The sequence below is a fragment of the Bos indicus genome, chromosome 11 (genome assembly GCF_029378745.1).
Source record: "Bos indicus isolate NIAB-ARS_2022 breed Sahiwal x Tharparkar chromosome 11, NIAB-ARS_B.indTharparkar_mat_pri_1.0, whole genome shotgun sequence".
NCBI lineage: Eukaryota > Metazoa > Chordata > Mammalia > Artiodactyla > Bovidae > Bos > Bos indicus.
In genome coordinates, this window is record NC_091770.1 from 73,143,148 (window position 1) to 73,165,040 (window position 21,893).

A 21,893-nucleotide genomic window follows, 5' to 3' on the forward strand; every position below is an offset into this window, starting at 1 on the left:
TGAACCCTCATCTTGTGGTTTTTGGATTCAATGTCATCTCCTATCCAAGAATATTAATTAAAGTGAGTTTAGCTTTTTCTTTGATATTCTGCTTTGCTTTCCCTTTATTTCCTTTTTTGGTTTTGTTGTTGTTGTTTTATTCTCTCATTTATGTTAACATGAAGAACTGAATATTCTGATTGAATGCAAATATCTGTTAGGTCTGAGTGTCAGGCATGCGGATTTTTATTGATTTGTCTATATATTTCTGTTTGAATGATCTTATATATACTAGGTAGACGAGAAACTTTACCTATGTCCATCTATCTTGATGACTGGAGACCTTCAACATAGAATATCTGCAATGAGCCTACCTTTTAGTTGGCAAACCTCCACGGACAGCATTTGTGAGTCTTTTCTCTTGGGCCAGGTTTCCAGAGAGGACATTCCTAATTTTCGGCCTGGCTGCCAAAGTTCTGGGAGAGGGAAGGGATAAGGAAGGAAAGAATCTGAGAGGAGCTCATTGTTCAAGATGCAGATGTTCACGAAAGTCCTGGTATTTGACCCTATGACTCATCCCCACTTTTCCCCCGTACCGGGTCTGGAGGCTCTGTCACTGCATTTCTGCCCATGTGAAGCCCCTAGGAAGGGTGGTAGCAACTCCTGGCTGTGAAGGGTGAGCATGGACACCTCAGGATCCCATTACTTCATATACAGACTTTCTACTCATCCCCATTTTTAACCCATTGCCACATGTTTATCTTCTCTGCAGTCCCCAGTACCTCTAAATTCTGCAACTTGTGGGATTCAGAAAAAATCTGCTCACTTTTTATTGACATTCAACACTTAAGATTGTCATTTCTTCCCTAGTTAGCTGTTTTCTATCTCCCACCTAAAACACAGGTCAATTTTTGCATAAATAAAATTTTAAATTCTTACAGATCTCTTGCCTTTTTTTCCCCCCGGTCTTTGTAGAATTATACTTTGTAAACTCCTTTACTCCCATCGTTTTGGGGGTTGAGAGAGGGAATTTAATTTTGTGTGGCTGCGTTTCCCATAAATTCTTGAAAATGGATCTCCGACCGATGGGCTTGGGGGAAGTTTCTGGTGTCACAATGAAGAAATGCAGTTCCCAGGAAGGGTCGCAAGGTGGCTCCAGCAACTCTGCATTTAATTTACAGTTTCTTCATAGCCATAATTAGGCAGAAGGGAACCACAGAATCAGGACATTTAAACTGGACTGCATCTCTGAGGGCTTCCTAGCTCATTTCCTTTTACAGACAACAGAGATCCATGGGAGTCAACCAGCTTATCCTGTATCTGGAGGTAGTTGCAGGAATAGATTGGGCTTGAATTTTAAAGTTCTTTTAAAGTTATATTTGAAGTTGCCTTTAAAATGGAATACAGATGTGAATGCCTGAAAATGGGGATGGAAACAAGGAGGCCAGTGCAGCAGGAGAAAGATGCAGAAGGAAATCACTGCTTCACTGACCACACGTCCTGAGCTCCTGCCTCATGGGCAGCCATGCGCTAAGTACTGTGAAGACACGAAGGAGAGGAGGGTCCCTGCCTAACAGAGCTTCAAGTCTGGGAAGGAGACGAGCCAACAGGAAACAATTAACCACAAGCCAGGAAGTCTGCAGTACATGTCCAGGGGAAATGTAACTCAAGTGCTACAGAAAGGAGAAGTGGGTGGTCACTTCCCTGCTCCAGACTAGGGAATAGCCTTACTGGTGTGACTTGAGCTGGCCTTGGAAGAACAGCCCTTCTCAAACTGGTATGTGCATGAGTTATCACCCAGGGCTATTTCAAAGCAGATTCTAATTCAGTATAGCCAGTGTGTGAGGTGTGTGGTTGTGCATGCCTGGAACTGAGATTCTGCATTTCTAACAAGCTCCCAGGTGACGTGGCTGACCTGAAGACCATACTTTGTAAGGGTGTAGGCACCGGTTGGTTCATGAGCTTGGCCGCACATGCAATCACACAGGAAGTCAAACAAAAAAACCAGAGAGATCTTGTGTTAATTGGCCTGGGGTAAAACTTTGGCATTAGTGTTTTTAAAAGCACTCCCCCCATATTCTAATGTGTAGTAAAGTTTGAATGGCACTGAAACGGGGCATTTATCATTCTTTTCGTCTATCCAGCACCCAAATTTCCCACCTCTGAGTTAGAGCCCACCCTTGTAGCTCAGTTGGTAGGTAAAGAATCTGCTTGCAATTTGGGAGACCTGCCCGGGTTTGATTCCTGGGTAGGAAAGATCGGCTGGGGAAGGAAACAGTAACCCACTCCAGTATCCTTGCCTCAAGAATCCCATGGACAGAGGAGCCTTGCAGGCTGCAGCCCACGGGGTCGCAAGAGTTGGACAGACTGAGAGACTACATCACACCCACTCTGGAAGCTGAAGACAAGACACTCCCTTTCCCCCACTTGCCTGGAATTTGGGTTCCATCAACCAACCCAGGCTTTGCAGCAAAAGCTGCGGAAACAAAGAAACAGAGGCTGAAATGAGCAAAGATTTTGCATTGGTGGCAGCTGTAGTTTCAGTGAGAATTCTTGGAGTGCGATACTCAGCAGCAGGCACTGTAGCACCTTGGTAGACCAATTCTGCTAAGCCTGATTGAGTGCTGGTCTTGGCTGCACAGCGTCTCAGACTGGTTCTTGTTCCTGCAGACTGTGTAGCATTTTAAACACACAGCACCCTTTATAGGTAAATACAAATTTTAAAACCCACGTTGACAATCATGCAGATATGTAATAAGGCAAACACCCTTGTAAACAACATTCATGACCAAGATACGATTTTACTCTCCCCCAAACCCTGTTGTGTGCCCCCATGATTTTTAACTCCATGACTTACCGGGTAAACCAACCCTAGTCATTTCCTTAATATTCCTTATAGTATGTCTGTACTTCCCTAAACACATTATGGTTTAGTTCTGCTTGTTCTTTCTTTCCATCTTTTGTTAATCTGCCATCTCTCTCCCCCAACTCAGTGAAACTAATTGAAGAGACTGGGATCAGTTGTCCTGTAAAATTTACTAGTCTGGATTTTATTGATTGATGTAATTTAATATATTCCTGTCAGAGTTCCTATAAAATTGGTAGTTGGATCTAGGTACATTTGATCCGACTGAGATTTGATTTTTGGTGGTGGGGGGAGGCGGGTACAGGACACAGCCTCAGCATAAAGTATTGTGTTCTTGGTCAGAAGATACATAAATATCTGGGTTTCTCTTAACTTGCATTAGAGCCTCTATCACTTTGTAGTTCAATGACATTTAATGTTAGAAGTTCCTGAGTTCTGTGCTACAGATTTTCTTTCCTTTGTAACTGTTATTCTCTCTTTAAGTGCAGCAGGAACACATCACCTTTTTGTCTTGGTGCTGAAGTTTAGGACTTCAATGTCCCAGCAGAACACTTTCACTTGGAGCACTCATATCCCCTGTGTGGCTCTTAATCTTAGGGTCATATTGATCTCGTATCAACCTAGGAGATTGGCATAAACTATACCCAGCTGCCTTTTCCTTCCTCCCCTATATTTTGACTTACTTCATTACTACTATTCACTGCTGCAGCCATTAATAAGTAACAGGAGTCCCCTTCAAAGTACATCGCCCCAGAAAGCCAATTAAGATAACTGTGAAAAGCAACTGCATTATCATTTACTTCCAGCCAAGAGGTGGTGTGAAGTAGGAGGAAACAAAAAGGACAAGCTGGTAATAAGGGGTGATACAGGTTTTAAAGAAGAAAAGCAGTAAACTGAGCTAAGCACTTTTCAAGGGCATTGTTCTTTGTGAGAGGTACGAAGGTCGGGCTAAATGGCTACATTAACTCGATAAGATTAAGGCTACACTGGCATTCTTTCTGCTGGCTCTAGCATATATTTATTACCCCCATTATAATCAGTGTAACAACCAAAGCTTAGGACCTTATCCTGAGAAACTGTGATATGGTGAAGAAGATGAAAGCAGACTGGGCCGTAGCTTGGTTTCAAAACTCGATTCCAGCACCAAGTGGCTGTGCAACCTTAAGCAAATCACTTAACCTGAAACAGTTTATTTTGTAAAGTGGGTACTACTTCAGCAGGCTGTCGATGACAACCCGAAGAACCTAGAACAGTGCCACGAATACCTAGTCCGAATACCTAGTCCATTTCCTAGTAGGCAAGAAATACTCCTTCACATAATCCCCTGTACATAAAGCCTGCCCTCTGCCATCATTTTAGTCAGATCTTAACTCAAATTCGAATTAAAATAGCAACCTTGTATCTGACCTTTAGAATCCTTGTTCCTCTGCTTCCAGCCCATCTATATACTTGTTTTCCTCAAACACACTGCAGGGCTCACAGGGACTCCCCATCACACTGTCCAGTTGGATTTCTGGTTTTTCACACAAGCAAAGCATGTTTCTAATTTGCTTGTGATCCCTTCTTACCCTCCCCTTAGCCCATTCATTCAATCCACATATCTAAGAACCCAACTCCAGTGCCTCCTCCTTCAAAAACCATCCCAACTATTCTCACCAATTCAATCTCTTCTATTAACACAGCACCTAAAACCACAACTATTTGGCCCTTGTATACGTCTGCCTGATTACTAATTCCTTCTGCTTTCTAAACTACAAGGTAAACCTAACAGCAGAGGCTCTTGTGTCCTTTCCCTATACCAATCTCAAAGGCACAATCATAGGCTCCACCTTAAGACATAAAATTCTGTGCTGATGAGAGGTAAACCGGGAAGCATTTAAAATCACTCTAGGTGATCCTTCCAAAAACTACAGTTATAAAACCTCTGCTATGTCCGTCCAGCAGAGATAATCTTGTCAACAAATGTGTACCTTTATTTATTGACTAATAAGGCCTCGACACATGATCAAACATTTCTTTCACCAATACTACATATAAAGAAAGCCAAAGTTGTTTCTCATGGTTCACAAAAAGAGTGGGAAACACTTTACATGTTTCAGGTAAGAGGACAGTCACTGCTAAAACAAGAATTTCTCCCCAGTGTGGTAGCCTTACCTTGGTGCCCCTGAGTAACAGCTGACTTCAGTTGTGGTTGGCACATTCTAGTAGTGTTGGCTGGCAAGTGACTACAGTTGCGTGTGCTCTCTCGACGCCAGCATGATTCTGCTTTTAAAATGCAGTTTCTTCCAACAATAGCTCTTGAGATTGCCTTCCCAGCTTTCCCTAGTTGAAAAGTTATTCCCCTCTATTTCTGTTCCTCTAATATCCAGTTTGCTATTGCACTATTTTCAGAAGGAATCCTCCATCTTAGACTCCATAAATAAATGAAAACCAAGTCACGCAGTTGGAAATCAAGTTTTGTTTTTATATGAACATAAGTAGACCATCTAGAAATATTTCAGTTTATTTAAATTGTTAAGTAGAATATGAAACCGAATTTGTAGCTAGTACCAGAGGATGGACTTAACTGTTTGGTGTTTAATGAGAACAGCTTCTACACAGGATCCCAAGAGACTTACAGAAAAAGGGGCAAAGCCCTGTTATTAAGCAAATAAAACTCAGGTTTCAAACAGGTTATACAAAAATTGATTTATACTCCATTTCCCTTTTTTTTTTTTGATATTTAGAAAGTGCAGATTTAACAAAAGGTAGCCATATCCTTTCTATGTACAATGCCGATTATAATTTATTGCAAACAACAAAACTGTCAGTCTGTTACCCAAAAATCCCAGTGTTTAGCTCTCAAACCTTAAGTCACTGAATTGAGTAAGGATTAAAGAGGGTTAAAAGTAAAAAAGCTACTGCCACATTCCAGATAAAGAAAAACAACAAACACATTAAAAATTAATCTAACAACAATAGGTTTAACCTAAAACTTTTGAGAAGCTTAACATCATTTCATTATTATTTTTAGTGGAAAATTAGGGATTATTTGGCAATGCTGCTTTTACTAGTAGTAAACAATGATAAAGTCAAGTGAGGGGAAAACCTAACAACAACCACCAGTGAGGCATATAAAATCGCTTTTAGGGCACTATCTGAAAATTCATGGATGTTCACAGCAGATATGTCCCTGTGTTGTTTACGTGAGCCAAGAGGTCATTAAAATGCTATCCACGACACAGAAAGACTTTTCAATGGAAGCTGCTGTCCTAAACTCAGCCTCTGCTAGAAATGAATCATGCTATTCACAATTATTTCAACAAAGGTATCATCTTAGGATGCTAGCAGCATAGCAAACTTAACTTACCCTACCCTAATGATAAGCAGTAAAGCAAAACTAGAAAAATGAAGGGGAAAAAATGGCAGGGCAAGAGAGAGCCTAGAGTTTCTAATCTTTACATGAAAAGCCTTTGTTGTTCTTTTTTTTCAAATCCAGAGTAATACAAGTTTCCCAAAGGGATGTGAAGACAGGACTTAAAATCAGTAACAGCCTAAAGTACTTCTAAATCTTAAGGTAAAGACAACTTAACACTGAAAAAGTGTTCTTCATAGGCCAAATCTCAATATATTTGGCAAACGTGTTAATAAATTTCACTCCTCCTTCCCACCTTTTTAAAACAATTTTGGGCTACCAAACTGCTAGAGGAGTTGCCAAAATGGAGACTATTCAAATTTAGGTTAAGATATTTATTCTAGGAAAGTGAATAGGCTATACACTTAGTTAGAAAGACAAACCACAACACCCTCCAAACACTAGTGCATGCAATTAACTCTTCCATTTCATAAACTCAATGGAGAGAGACAGGAAGGGAACAAAGCGGGAGAAGAGAAGAGCAACGTGAAGTCAAGAGCAAATGAAGGAATCCGGGACAGAAGCTTTAGGGGACTGAGAAAATGAAGGGGAGGACACGGTTAACTGACATTGGATAGTAGGCAGTCAGGATTTATCTTTCAGTTTACTTAGCAAGTTAAATCAGTGCTTTATGTTAAACTCCACAAACCCACTAGTTTACCCCTTTCATTTTTAAATAACTCATACCACAGGGTGGTGGGGAAGAAGCAAATAAAGCAGCATGCAGGAAGAGACACGAGGAAAAAGTGGCCAAGGAAAAGAATTGGTGGCAGGAATAGTTTTAAATATCAAGGCCACTTAAAATGAGACTCAGCAAACCAAAGCGATCATTTCTGTATTATCCTTTGTCCTCAATTAACTACTTTGAAAATTACAGCCAAGCAAACCACAAACATTTTAATGCTTTATGTTTCGATGATATGTCTCCTGCACATGCTTCCACCAAAACAAAACAACAAAAAAAAGGAAAAACCAAAGAAGTTCCTTTCCACATAAGGCACAGGACAAAATTAATCCCATTTACATATTCAAGGCGAAAATGAATGTTTTCCTGGCTTTTTTCTTTTGCTATCACATGTCTATAGATTATAGGGACTCAAGCACATTTATCCATGACAGAAAATTCCACTGTTGTACAAAATAAAATTGTTAATTCTAACTTTTATTCTTATACAATTTGCAGAATAGAGTTGAAATGATTGCTATAGGTTTTAATGTTGATAAGAATTGGACTATAATACAACTGAAATGCAGTGGTGAGCTGAGCAAGTACATTTAAAAATGAACTCACAGACATGATTCTTCTATACATTTTTTGTTTGAGGAAAATTATAAAGTCAGCAAGCAGTCACAGATGAAACAACAAATAAAACAGGTGGACTAGAGAGTTAAGATGAGGAACGAAAATATCTGTTTAAGAGTTAAAAATGGGACAGAGTGGTTTATTTTGCAGCAAGAAGAGAAAACAGGGTGGTGGATGGCAACTGATGGAACAGCAGAGCGCTCAGCAACATTTGCTCTTCCAGCCTGTCACACCTCCTCCACTGCTGATATCTACGTTTTCACTGTTGGGCTCTTTTACAGGGGTCTGCAACAAACACACAAGGAGAGCAACCCGTGAAAAACACTGCCATGGATACACCAAGATTCAACAGAAGTATTCCCATAAATGTTAATTATGTAACAAGATGCAATTACAGTCACATGAGATACGTTTTCTCCTCCACGCAAAGTAAAGAAACGGAAGCTTTGTTTTTGACCTTCATTTTGTCTTCTTCCAATTGTGAAATGTCCACAGGCCTCCTGGCTTCCCTTTGTTGAGCTTCTGAAATCTGCTCCACCCTACCTCTTGTGATGAGTGGTATGTTATCTCTTAGATCTGAGCCCTGAGTACTTAGTACTTAAAAAAAAAAAAAACCCGTGCATATGCATATTTCATGCATATGATGAAACTAACGCTGTATCATCAGAGAGGTGAAATAGCCCTTTTCTGTTTCATTTTACTTGCCTTTTGAGACTGGAGCTTGTATTACCATAGCGTTGTTTTAAAAAGGCAATTTTATGATGATATACTAACATTAAATGAAGGAAATACAGTGGGCCAGAATGCAAAGTTGAATAATTCATGTTAAAGGCCAATATAGGAAAAGATCAAAATAAGAGATGCCAAAATTTTAACAGTAGCAACCCTTAGGTGGTGGATTTATGAATGATTTTATCTGGGGTGGGGGCAGATATTGGTATTTCAAGTATAAAAACAGAAAGGTTACCAGAAGCAATTAAATTTTCTCCTTTTCTCCTATATAATGTTTGCTTCTCCTTCAGGACTGTATCAGATTTTCTCTATTTTATGTCCATTTAAATATACCGGAAGACTAACAGAGAATTCAGGACTCATATCAAACCTGTGTATATTACCTAGTCATTTGAGGGAAAAATATGAATATCTCCTTGGAAGGAAAGTTATGACCAACTTAGATAGCATATTCAAAAGCAGAGACATTACTTTGCCAACAAAGGTCTGTCTAGTCAAGGCTATGGTTTTTCCTGTGGGCATGTATGGATGTGAGACTTGGACTGTGAAGAAGGCTGAGCGCCGAAGAATTGATGCTTTTGAACTGTGGTGTTGGAGAAGACTCTGGAGAGTCCCTTGGACTGCAAAGAGATCCAACCAGTCCATTCTGAAGGAGATCAGCCCTGGTATTTCTTTGGAAGGACTGATGCTAAAGCTGAAACTCCAGTACTTTGGCCACCTCATGCGAAGAGTCGACTCACTGGAAAAGACTCTGATGCTGGGAGGGATTGGGGGCAGGAGGAGAAGGGGACGACAGAGGATGAGATGGCTGGATGGCAGCACTGACTCGATGGACGTGAGTCTGAGTGAACTCTGGGAGTTGGTGATGGACAGGGAGGCCTGGCATGCTGTGATTCATGGGGTCACAAAGGGTCGGACATGACTAAGCAACTGAACTGAACTGATGAATATCTGATTTCCCAATTTTGCTACAAGTTATTTGTACTGGCAACTTAGGCAATTCACAAATTAAACCCAGAACCTAACTGTGAGGTAAAATGAATTCCCTGAGATCAATTTTCAGCATTTTCTTTTTAAACTCACAGGTTGAAATGATTGGGTAAATGAAATTTGGTTATCAGTTCAGTTCAGTTACTCAGTCGTGTCTGACTCTTTGCAACCCCATGGACTGCAGCACGCCAGGCTTCCCTGTTCATCACCAAGTCCCAGAGCTTGCTCAAACTCATGTCCATCAAGTCAGTGATGCCATCCAAAAACCTCATCCTCTGTTGTCCCTTTCTCCTCCTGCTTTCAATTTGGGTATAGACTTACTCTATTCAGTATAAAGTATATACATCCCCTTCACTGGCACATCTGAGAAATGACTATATAAAAGAATAGGGATTCTGTAGCAATTAGGTACAGAACAGATTCACCTCTTGAATTTTAAAAAACTATTTATGAGAAGGCAAAGGTTATATAAGAGAAATTAATCAAAAAGACTCACAAGACCATGGACCAAACAAAAAGCTGAAAAAAGGAATATGAAATTGGGAATTAGAGACTGAGATTTCTATACTGCTCTCTGCTCCTTTCAGCTCCTTTCTTCTCTCTGGAGGATTAGATACTGTGATGGGTAAATGTACTCATCCAAATGTACTCAAATCCAATTTTTGTATGTAAATCTAGTACTTTAGAAAACAGGAAAATGTTCAACTGTTGACACCCGACACCTTAGCAGTAAAAGAACAGAAAAGAAAGAAATTTACCTTTCGAAGGATATCTTCAGCTAATGTGAGAAATGCCTTTTCGATGTTTATATTTGCTTTTGCACTAGTCTCAAAAAATCTAATACCATGCTCTCTTGCAATCTAAAAAAGAAACAAAATATCACAAAATTATCAAGTATAGGTTATCAACTGATGACTTCAGCTTCCTAAAGGAAAAAGTAATATTATTCTGAAGGTAGCAGTCTCAACTAGGTTATCTAAAATGAACAGATTATTTTAATGGGTTCAAGCTCCTTAAAAAACAAATAAAAAATCCACTCCAATGATAAGCTATCATTTTCAACAGCGTTTTTTTTTAAAGGATATGAATAGCATTCCATTACCTCATTGTAAAAACAAATGCAACATCATCTTCACAAAGCTGTCTCACTCAGAGCTTTTTACCTGTTCTCCTTTTCCTTTAGGTACAACTCTTTTATCGTCCATATCACACTTGTTTCCTAGTAACATCCTTTCCACATCTTCATTCGCATGCTAAAATGAAATAAAAGTTTAGTTCACACACTATCATGAAACTGTGGCTTAACAAAAATGACTTTATTTTTCTCACTTTATGGTGCCATTTCTATAGTCTGAAAGTTTTAAAGCAGTGATCTCATCGCTCAGTCATGTGACTCTTTGTGACCCCATGGACTGTAGCTTGCAGGGCTTCTCTGTCCATGGAATTCTCCAGGCAAGAATACTGGAATGGGCAGCCATTCCCTTCTCCAGGAGATCTTCCTGACCTAGGGACTGAACCCATGTCTCCCGTATTTCAGGCAGATTCTTTACCATCTGAACCACCAGGAAAGCCCAGTGATCTCAAAACCACACGCTAAAAGACAACACAAACTCTAGGTAACTTAACCTAGAAAGATACATATAATTTCTAAGACATATTCTTGGTCAAATTATTATTTTCCTCTATAGGAGGCTGTCTACCTTCTAGAAACATTCTCAACACGAGAGGACGTATATAAATATGCAGAAGAGAACATATAGAACTTCCTATACATAATGTAAATCTGAGCTGGATCATGACTTAGATAACGTATATATGGCCCTACAAGAAGCCTTAATTAAAAATTCTATAGAGCTCTTCAAGTTTCAAAAAGTCACAACACTAGGGGAGCCCATGCACAGAAATCAGACAAAAACAAATGCTGCTCCATTGAAATCCTGACACCTTTTACACAAATAAAAAATCCATCCTAAAATTCAAGTGGAATTTCAAGGGATCCTGAACAGCCAAAACAATCCTGAAAAGTAGTATAAAGTTGCAAGATTCATACTTATTTCCTTATTTCAAACCTTACTACAAAGCTGCAGTAATCACAACAGTATGCTTCTGGTGTAACAGACATGGACAAAGGAACACAACAGAGAGACCAGAAATGAACTCTTGTGTACACCATCAAATGATTTTTGACAAGAGCGCCAAGATCATTCAATGGGGAAAAGACAGTCTTCTCAAGAAACAGTGTTAGAAATAACACATATCAATATGTACAAGAATGAAGCTGGATCTTTAATTTATACCCAAAAAATGAACTAAAAAATGGATCCAAGATCTAAAACTATTGAACTCTTTGAAGAAAACATAGGGGAGAAGTTTTATGACCTTGGATTTGGCAGTGATTTCTCAGATATGACAGCAAAAGCATAGGCAACAAAAGAGAAAAAAATAACTGCACTTGATCAAAATTAAAAACTGTTTGTGTTCACAGCACACGATAATGTGGCTACAGGGATATTCAGGGAAGGGTACATTAGGCCAGAAATGGATGATGTGAGGTATTTTCCACATCCCATGGGTTGCCTTGTCATTTGGCTGACAGTGACACTGAGACTCGGTAGTTAAGTGTCAAAATAGGATTAAATTGTAGGATATCTACCTGATGTCACAGAATTAGAAAATCAGTTATTGTTGGAACAACAATGCATAATCTCTCTATATAAATTGCTCTTACTACACATACTTCTTGGCTCAACTATGAAATAAAGGCTTTTGTTGTTGTTGAGCAGTCACGCAGTTGTATCTGACTCTGCAACCTATGGACAGCAGCATGCCAGGCCTCCTTGTCCCTCACCATCTTCCAGAGTTTGTCCAAGTTCATTCTCATTGCATTAGTGATGTCGTCCAGCCATCTCATCCTCTGATGCCCTCTTCTCCTTCTGCCCTCGATCTTTCCCAGCATCAGGAACTTTTCCAGTGAGTTGTCTGTTCACATCAGATGACCAAAATAGTGGAGCTTCAGCTTCGGCATCAGTCCTTCCAGTGAATATTCAGGGTTGATCTCCCTTAAGACGGAATGGTTTGATCTCCTTGCTCTCCAAGGGACTTTCAGGAGTCTTCTCCAGCACCACAGTTTGAGGGCATCAATTCTTTGGCATTCTGCCTTCTTTAAGGTCCAGCTCTCACAATCGTAGTGACCACTGGGAAGACCATAGCCTTGACTATATGGACCTTTGTTGGCAGAGTAATGTCTCTGTTTTTCAACACACTGTCTAGGTTACTCACTGCTTTTCTGCCAAGAAGCAACTAACTGTCTTCTGATTTCATGGCTGCAGTCACTGTCCACAAAAGAAACTTAAAGATGAAGGCTTTTTTTATTTCAAAATCTATGTCATTAATGGATTACTAAATACCAACAGACTTCTTACAGCAATGAAAAAGGTGACTGAAATTGGGAAACTGAAATCAAGAAAGGAGTACGTCAAAGCTGTATATTGTCACCCTGCTTATTTAACTTATATGCAGAGTATATCATGAGAAACCCTGGGCTGGATGAAGCACAAGCTGGAATCAAGATCGCTGGGAGAAACATCAATAACCTCAGATATGAAGATGATACCATGCTTATGGCAGAAAGTGTAGAAGAACTAAAGAGCCTCTTGATGAAAGTGCAAGAGGAGAGTGAAAAAGATGGCTTAAAACTCAACATTCAGAAAACTAAGATCATGACATCTGGTCTCACCATTTCATGGCAAATAAACAGGGAAACAGTGGCTGACTTTATTTTGGGGGGCTCCAAAATCACTGCAGATGGTGACTGCAGCCATGAAATTAAAAGACGCTTGCTCCTTGGAAGAAAAGTTATGACCAACGTAGACAGCATATTAAAAAGCAGAGACACTACTTTGCTGACAAAGGTCCGTCTAATCAAGGCTATGGTTTTCCCAGTAGTCATGTATGGATGTGAGAGTTGGACTATAAAGAAAGCTGAGTGCCGAAGAATTGATGCTTTTGAACTGTGGTGTTGGAGAAGACTCTTGAGAGTCCCTTGGACTGTAAGGAGATCCAGTCAGTCTATCCTAAAAGAAATCAGTCCTGAATATTCATTGGAAGGACTGATGCTAAAGCTGAAACTCCAATATTTTGGCCACCTGATGTGAAGAACTGACTCACTGGAAAAGACCCTGATGGTGGGCAAGACTGAAGGTGGGAGGAGAAGGGGATGACAAAAGATGAGATGGTTGGATGGCATCACTGACTCTATGGACATGAGTCTGAGTAAGCTCCAGGAATTGGTGATGGACAGGGAAGCCTGGTGTGCTGCAGTCCATGGGGTTGCAAAGAGCAGGACATGACTGAGTGACAAACTGAACCACTGAAGTATTATCACCTTGGGTCCAATAATGGATTAAAGACTTTGTTTTTATGTTTCCAGCCAAAACTTGCTTTACAGAGTTAGTCTTCTTTTTTTTTTTTCCTTTTGCCGTGATGGGATCTTAGCTCCCCAACCAGGGATGGAACCTGAGCCCCTGCAGTGGAAATGAGAAGTCCTAACCACTGGACTGCCAGGGATTTCCCAAGAGTCAGTCTTGATAGAATTCAAAGCACAGAAGTCAGCAACAAGACATGAAAATAATTTCAACAAAAAGCTACCCACACAGTCCACACAACTTCACTGTGTAAAAACTGACATCTTCCCTGGAGACGGAAATGGCAACCCACTCCAGTACTCTTTGCCTGTAAAATCTCATGGACAGAGGAGCCTGGAGGGTTATTGTCTATGGATTGCAAGGTGGACACAACTTAGTGACTAAACCGCCACTACCACTGTTGTTACTAGGGAAGAGATTTGTGTCATATATGGAATAGTCTCATTAACAATCTCCCGGGATGATAACTGCATGGTTAAAAATTTTATTACCCCTCCATACATGTGTGTGTGTGTGTGTGTGCACGCGCGTGTGCATGCAGACACACAATATATCATTTATATTACAAAAATAAATATAGATTAACATAAAAAAAACTGACATCTTCACATGAAATGATACAGCTTGGTTAGGTTTTAATGTTATTAGTAATCTGTATCTTTCAAAATGTCTAAAAGGGATATGGTACTTCCATAACTTAAAAATACTTACAGACTTATTTTTGGCTGCACCGCACATTTGTGGGATCTTCGTTCCCTGACAAGGGATTAAATCTGGACCGTGACAGTGAACATGCCAAGTCCTAACCCTGGACCACCAGGCAATTTCCAAAAATATGTTTTAAAAATTACTACTGAAAATGTAATTCATTCATTCAAAAAAAAAATTCACCAAGAAAGAATTCACTTAGAAAAGTCTGTAAAACCACTGGTAGCTTCCATCTGGGGCCATCTTATAAGATGGCTGTATAGAGTTTTTGGGTAATTTGTTAACCCTTTGATGTGGTTCAAAACAGATCTGCCCAAAGTTTTAAGAAAAGGGTAGGCAAAAAATAACATTACCATGTAACAAGTAAAAATAATCAACAATAATGACAGCAAACACTATATCCTAAAGATCAACAGGGATATTTATTCTTTTTAACCAACCAAGGACACAAATGTGTGTTTATGTAGAGTTTATACAATTTCTAGGTCTTACCTCATCTATGTTTCTAAGCCACTTGCTGATGTTTTCAAAGCTTTTACCATTGGTGATGTCATATACTAGCATGATACCCATTGCTCCTCTGTAGTAGGAGGTTGTGATGGTGTGAAATCGCTCCTGGCCTGCTGTATCCCTGAAATAAACAGCCAATAATTTGTACTGAGCATTTTGATATTACTATGTTCTAGCTGAAGAGCAAAACAGTAGACCAGTTTAGTAAAAATAGAGATTAAAATCCACTATGTGACACAACACACAAGCGAACCACCACTTAACTCTTAAATAGTAAACAAGGTTATTCCTAAACATATATACGTATAAATACTGACTAGTCTAAGGAAATTAAAAACCTACCAATACTAGATGAAAATCTGAAAGGGAAAACAGTATAAAGTGACACATAAAATTCTTAAAGTTACTTAAAAATGAATACCAGCCAAGTGTAAAATCTGTAGGAATTCCATTTATTTAGTGATCTAGTTCTATAATGTAATACCAAAGAATGTAGAATTTTTAGAACATTAAAGGAATATACCATATTAGAGCCATATTTATCTTTGGAATCATTTACAAAAGTTGTATAGATAACCTCATTTATAAATAACAAGACAAAAATATGTAAATAGTGGTATTTTTCAATGCCTTCAAATCAAAGATTTAAGAAATTCTGTTCCTGTAATTTTTCCTTCATTTGCATCACCAATTTCTTCTTTTTATGGATTATAATTAACATATATACATGTTAAGGTCTCCCCTTATCCTTTCTTAAAAAGGCAAACTTCAAACAAACAGAACAACCTCACTTCCAATTCCACACCCCTCCAACCAACACTGCATTTCTGTTTCCCTTCTCGGCAAACTTTTTTTTAAGTTTTATTTTAATATAACTATAGCCTCACAGGATATTTCAGAAAACAGTACAAAGAGGTCCTGTATAGCTTTCATCCAGCTTTCCCAAATGGTAACATCTTACATCATAGTACAAATTGACACTGGCACAATCTATAGACCTTAGAGTTTACTTTTTTATATGCACTTGTGTATGCACATACATGCACTGTTCTCTGCAATTTCACGGCATATAGATTTTTTAGTTATTACCACAAAGAAAGCAGGAAACTGTTCTATCACTCACTCTTCCACTTCCTACAGCCCCTATACCCTGGCCAATAATTTGTTTTCTATTTTCTGTAATTCTGCCATTTCTAGAATGACATATAAAACAATCTTCTTGGTATGTTTTTTTAAATCGGAAGAAAATTACAATGTTGTGTTGGTTTGAATGCAACTTTTTCAAATGGTTATTTACTTTTTCCAGCATAATGCCCTTGAGATTTATCCAAGTTGTTGCATGTAATACTAGTCTGTTTCATTTTATTACTGGGTAGTATTCCATTGTACAGAATATCACAATTTGTTTAATCACTTGCCCATGGAAGGACATTTGGGTTGTTCTAGTTTTGGGCTATTACAGATAAAGTTGATACGAATATTCATTTGTAAGTTCATAAGTTCATTTCTCTGGGATGAACATCCAGGAATATGACTGCTGAGTCAGATGATAAGGATAGGTTTAACTTTTTAAGAAACTGCCAAACTTTTCTAAAGTAGCTGTGCTACTTCACATTCCCACTAACAACGCAGGAGACCTACCTTCTTTGCATCTTCTTCAGCATTTGGTGATCTCACTCTATTTTATTTTAGTTGTTCTAATAGGGCATGCAGTGATATCATCAATGTAATTTGTATTTCTCTATCCAACCAGTCAATCCTAAAGGAAATGAATCCTGAATACTCATTGGAAGGACTGATGCTGAAGCTGAAACTCCAATACTCTGGCCACCTGATGCAAAAAACTGACTCATTTGAAAAGACCCTGATGCTGGGAATGATTGAAGGCGGGAGGAGAAGGGGACGACAGAGGATGAGATGGTTGAATGGCATCACCGACTTGATGGACATAAGATTGAGTAAGCTCTGGGAGTTGGTGATGGACAGGGAAGCCTGGTGTGCTGCAGTCCATGGGGTTGCGAAGAGTCGGACACGACTGAGCAGCTGGAATGAACTGATGACTAATCAATGTTATACATTTTTTCATGTAATTAACTGTCATCCATATATCCTTTCCAGTAAAATGTCTGTTTGTGTCTTTTCTGTGTCTTCTAATTGGATGGTTTGCCTATTTCTTTCTTCTTTTTAAACTACTGAGTGTTGAAAGTTCTTTTTACATAAAAGTTCTTTGTCAGGTATTTGATTTAGAATTATTTTCTCCAGGTCTATAACTAGTTTTTTTCATTCTTTTGACAGGGTCTTTGGTAGACCAAAAATTTTAAATTTTGTTGAAGTCCAATTTATTTTTAAATCTTTATGGATTGTGGTTTATAGTGTTGTATCTACTCTTCACCTAATCTTAGTTCCCAAAGATTTTCTCCTATGTTTTCTTCTCAAAGTCTCACAGTTTTGCATTCAAACAGATGATATAGTTTCAATTAATTAATCTCACTTAAATGAAACATGCAGAATAGGAAAGTCTACAGAAATTAGTGGTTGCCCTAACTCAAGATGGTTTGGATAGGATGGGAAGAGGCTGCTAAAAGGTATGGGTTTCTTTCTAGAAGTATAAAAACATTCTAAAATTGTGATGATGGTGAATATACCTTGGAAAATTACTAAAAAACTAACTTTACATTTTAAATGGGTGAACTGTAGCTATGTGAATTATGCTTCAAAGTCATTACAAAACAAGTGGAAAACATGACAGTTTAAAATACAAACTAAACATACCAATGACAATTCATTATAATCACAACCAATTCCAAAACCCTTGCCCTGAAGTTTACAAAGTGTTAACAGAATTTGCACTTTTCACCAGCCCCTCAAATTTTGAGGCACTCTTTTCCCCTGATAGCTTGAGGCATGTTTTTTCATGTCCCCAAATTCACAAGCTTGGTCTCACCTGACAGCTTCTGTACTGGCTATGCTCACAAGGGCACACATACATGGTTGACACCTCAACTTTGCATTTTAACCATCACCTTATCAGAAAGTCTTCTCTGTCCTCCAATTTAAAGTCTTCCAATATCTCTCCATTCCATCTCCTTACTTTACTTCACTTCTCTGCAAAGCACTTATTATAGATTTATTTACTGCCTCCCATGACCTCTAAAAGGTAGGTCCCATCAGAGATTTGTCTTGTTCACTGTAGAATACACAGTATTTATCAAAAAAACTGCCCCCAAAATGTAATTTAATCAAAACAAATAAATTATATATCATTTAAGAAAACCATCGAATAGACATGCAATCAGTTCTTCTATGTTGTATCCTAGAATTAGGTTAGACTACTAAGAGACTATACACATAAGAATCTGTATTTATATACATTCTTACACCACAATTTTTTATCTCCATTGCCTCAATATTATGTCAAAACTACTGAGCTAAATCTAAATCAGTGGCACCTAGGGAGGAAATTTTATGTTATAATCCTGCTTAGTTATGAAATACTAATATAAAAGATACTGAAATATTAATGTCCCCTCCAAAAAGATACTCATTATTCAGGTTCAGAGTTTTTGTTTTGATTAATGGCATACTATTCCATCTGTTTTCTGATTTTTGTCTCTTTCATTTTCCAAAACTTCTTCCATCCTATCTTCCTTCTTTTTTATATGCTCTCCTTGCCAAGTCTTTTAAAATTATCCTTTTCCTGGATCCTAATATCAGGCCGAACAACTGTTAAGGCAATCAACAACTTATTTCAAACTAGATAGTCCCTGTCTCACTACCTTTAGGCTAATTGTGACCCTTTGCCCAGAGGAACCGGAGAAAGCAATGGCACCCCACTCCAGGACTCCTGCCTGGAAAATCCCATGGACGGAGGAGCCTGGTGGGCTGCTGTCTATGGGGTCGCACAGAGTTGGGACACAACTGAAGCGACTTAGCAGCAGCAGCAGCCTAGAGGAACAAACAGCCACAGCTGTTTCAGTCAAATTATTTTTAGGTTTACATATACACATACACCCAGGTCTAAAGACTGGTTGACACCAATCACCAAAAGCAGGTGTTTCTTATCTGAAGAGCAATTACACATTGTGCGTGTTCACATTATCTTTTTACGTCCCATATGACAGGTTTTTTTAAGCCTGTTGTCAAAAACCACTCAGTTTTCCTCTATTAAAATTTTTTTCTTCTCTGCCTATGTAGTATAATTAGGTTTCTGAACTTATTAATCAATGACAATAGAATTTCCCTTACATAAAATAATAGGTGCACAGCTAAGAGACTGTTATAAATCCCTATTTTTTCCCACTGACACATAATGAATGGAGTGATACTTTCCTAGAACGAAAATAGCATATTTCCTTAATAGTTTAGACCCACACACAGGGTCAAGGAAGCTGTGTACTCTGTATGCTATTATGACAGTTATTTTTAGTACGGGCACTAACAGCACTAGAACAGCCCAGAGACAACATTAACCTGCTCGGCAAAGCAGAGACTTCAAATTTCATGACTTTATGTTTTTGGTAACATAATGAAGCTATCCTTTACTTTAAAAATTAAGATGTTAAATTTCTCACATTGAGGTTTTTTAAAAAAAATTTTTACCTATTTATGACTGTGCTGGGTCTTTATTGCTGTGCATCAGCTTTCTCTAGTTGTGGCGAGCGGGGACTACTCTCTAATTGTGGTGCACACGCTTCTCATTGCAGTGGTTTCTCTTGTTGGGGTTCCCAGGCTCTAGACCACAGGCTCAATAGTTGTGGTGCATGGGCTTAGTTGCCCGAAGCATGTGAGATCTTCCCAGACCATGGATTCTTTACCACTGGTCCACCAGGAAAGTCCACACTGAGTTTTATTTTAACAAGACTTGGATTTCCTCACTGATACGCAATTTCTCTACACCCAAAATACCATGAGTTGAAATTATGCTCATCTTCATCTTCCAAAAAGGGTCAAAAGTCAAACAAAGCCTGATAACTGCCCTTGCAGAGATTACATTCCAGTCAGGGAAAGGAACAAGTAATATATATGATCCCAAATTGTGACAAATGCTAACAAGGTAAACAGGGTGGAACGATCAAGAATGACATAAACAGGAGGGAGGAAGAAATCTAGATAGTATAATCAGGGCAGTCCTCTCTCTAGAAGTGATACTGAAGGTTGAGTGAAAAGTATGAACAGAAATCAATCAGTCACTCAGTCAACAAATACATATTCAGCATCTGCATCTGCTAGGCTCTGTTGTAGGGAGTAGTTATATAGCCATAAATCAGACAGATGGGATCCCTACCTTCAAAAAGCTGATATTCTAGTGGGGGGAATAAGAATGAACACATTTTTTAAATGTGGTAAATTTAAATACTAAAAAATACTATGACAAAGATAAACTAAGATAAGCGTGATCATGCCTAAAGCAGCGGCCACCAACCTTTTTTCGGAACCAGGGACAGGTTTCATGGAAGACAATTTTTCCATGGACTGGGGGTGAGGTGGAGTGGGATTGGTTTGGGGATGATTCTCACAAGGAGCAGGGAACCTAGATCCCTTGCATGTGCCTTTCACAGTAGGGTCTGTGCTCCTATGAGAACCTAATGCCGTCACTGATCTGACAGGAGGCAGAGCTCAGGATCCAAGTGATGGGGAGCAGCTGTAAATACAGATGAAGTTTCCCTTGCTCAACCACCCACTGATCCCTTCTGCTGGGCAGCCCAGTTCCTAACAGGCCACAGACCGATGTCAGGGGGATTGGGGACCCCTAGCCTAAAGGACTGGGGTGGCTCTAGCTAGTTATCAAGCAGGGCCTCTCTCAGAGGGTAACAATGAATTGAGACTGAATGAGAGATAGCAGCATCACAAAGATCTGATGAAAAGCATTCCAAGCAGAAGGAACAGGTGAATTACAAGGGCCTGAAGACGGGAACACGTTTCCTGCAGACAGGAAAAAAATGGCCACAGTGGTTGGAGCAGAACTGGTAAGAGATGAAGTCAGAAGGGACTGTAGCCAGAAACTGGAATTTTAAAATTTATTTCTGTTGAAATGAGAAGCCTCTGGAATGGAGTGGTACTTCAGAATGCTTAGTCTAGCTACAGTTGGGTGGGTTAAGGTATGTACAAAGGCCAGAAAAAAGCTTGCTGTGTCCACGGAACTGAAAGGAGATCACCTGAGGGTAGAGACTATATACACAGGGAGCAAAAAATGAGGTCGGAACAACGGGCAGGGGCCTCCTCTGTAAACTGTGGAAAGGAACTTGGATTTGGAACTTTGGTTTTCATTTGAAATACAATGGAAAGTCAAAATGGCTATAAATAGAGGAAGGAAAGATAACCATGATCATATTTATATTTCAAAAAGATTACCAAGGCCATTACTTGGGATAAGTACTGGAAGAAGGCAAAGGCGAAGTAAGGACTTGTTAGAATATTAAAAGCCTACTGCAATGGTCCAAAAAGGTAATGGAGGACCAGGGATAGCAATGGAGACAGCAAACTGCATTTGGATTCCAGACGTATTTTAGAGATAGGATCAGTAAGACTTGCTAACTTGAAAGCTGGGGTTAAGGGAATGGGAAGACTCAAAGATGACTTTCATGTATCTGACACTTCATGTAGGTAAACAGTCAATTCCTCTACAATATGATACTACTGGTTTCTGCTAACTGTGTTGATGCTAAAATGTGTTGCTGGTACAAGATATAGATGTTGACAGTGGCAAACATTTCTGACACCTCCCCTCCCTCAACAATTAACAAAAACGGAAAAAAAGAACGAGAGAGAGAAAAAAGGCAGACTTGAAGTAACTCACTAACTGTTTTCCTCACTACTCTGGAAAATGTAGTGAGTCAAAGATACTTCAGTAGAAACTTTCTAGAGATCCAGGATTTAAAATGCCCCAGCTGCTTCTCTATCAGCCAAACAAGCTAATTTTAGGCCCACACACTTGTGCAGGACAGGTGAGACCCTTATGCAACAGTTAAACTGAGAGATTCCTGGAAA

At 39.1% G+C, this 21,893-nt stretch overlaps 1 protein-coding gene and 1 long non-coding RNA gene across 2 annotated transcripts in view; one reads left to right on the forward strand and one right to left on the reverse strand.

The window, feature by feature from the left end:
- Window positions 1-17,043, forward strand: part of LOC139185817 (uncharacterized) — a 36,746-nt gene extending 19,703 nt beyond the window's left edge. Inside the window, exon 3 of the long non-coding RNA XR_011569348.1 lies at window positions 16,660-17,043. This is a non-coding gene — a long non-coding RNA (uncharacterized lncRNA). The remainder of the gene's footprint in view (window positions 1-16,659) is intronic.
- Window positions 5,289-21,893, reverse strand: part of RAB10 (RAB10, member RAS oncogene family) — a 67,017-nt gene continuing 50,412 nt past the window's right edge. The window contains exons 3-6 of the mRNA XM_019970595.2: window positions 14,889-15,027; window positions 10,428-10,517; window positions 10,023-10,124; window positions 5,289-7,827 (exon numbers count right to left, since the gene is read on the reverse strand). Coding sequence (XP_019826154.1) covers window positions 7,744-7,827; window positions 10,023-10,124; window positions 10,428-10,517; window positions 14,889-15,027 — 415 coding nt within the window. The 3' untranslated portion in view covers window positions 5,289-7,743. The remainder of the gene's footprint in view (window positions 7,828-10,022; window positions 10,125-10,427; window positions 10,518-14,888; window positions 15,028-21,893) is intronic.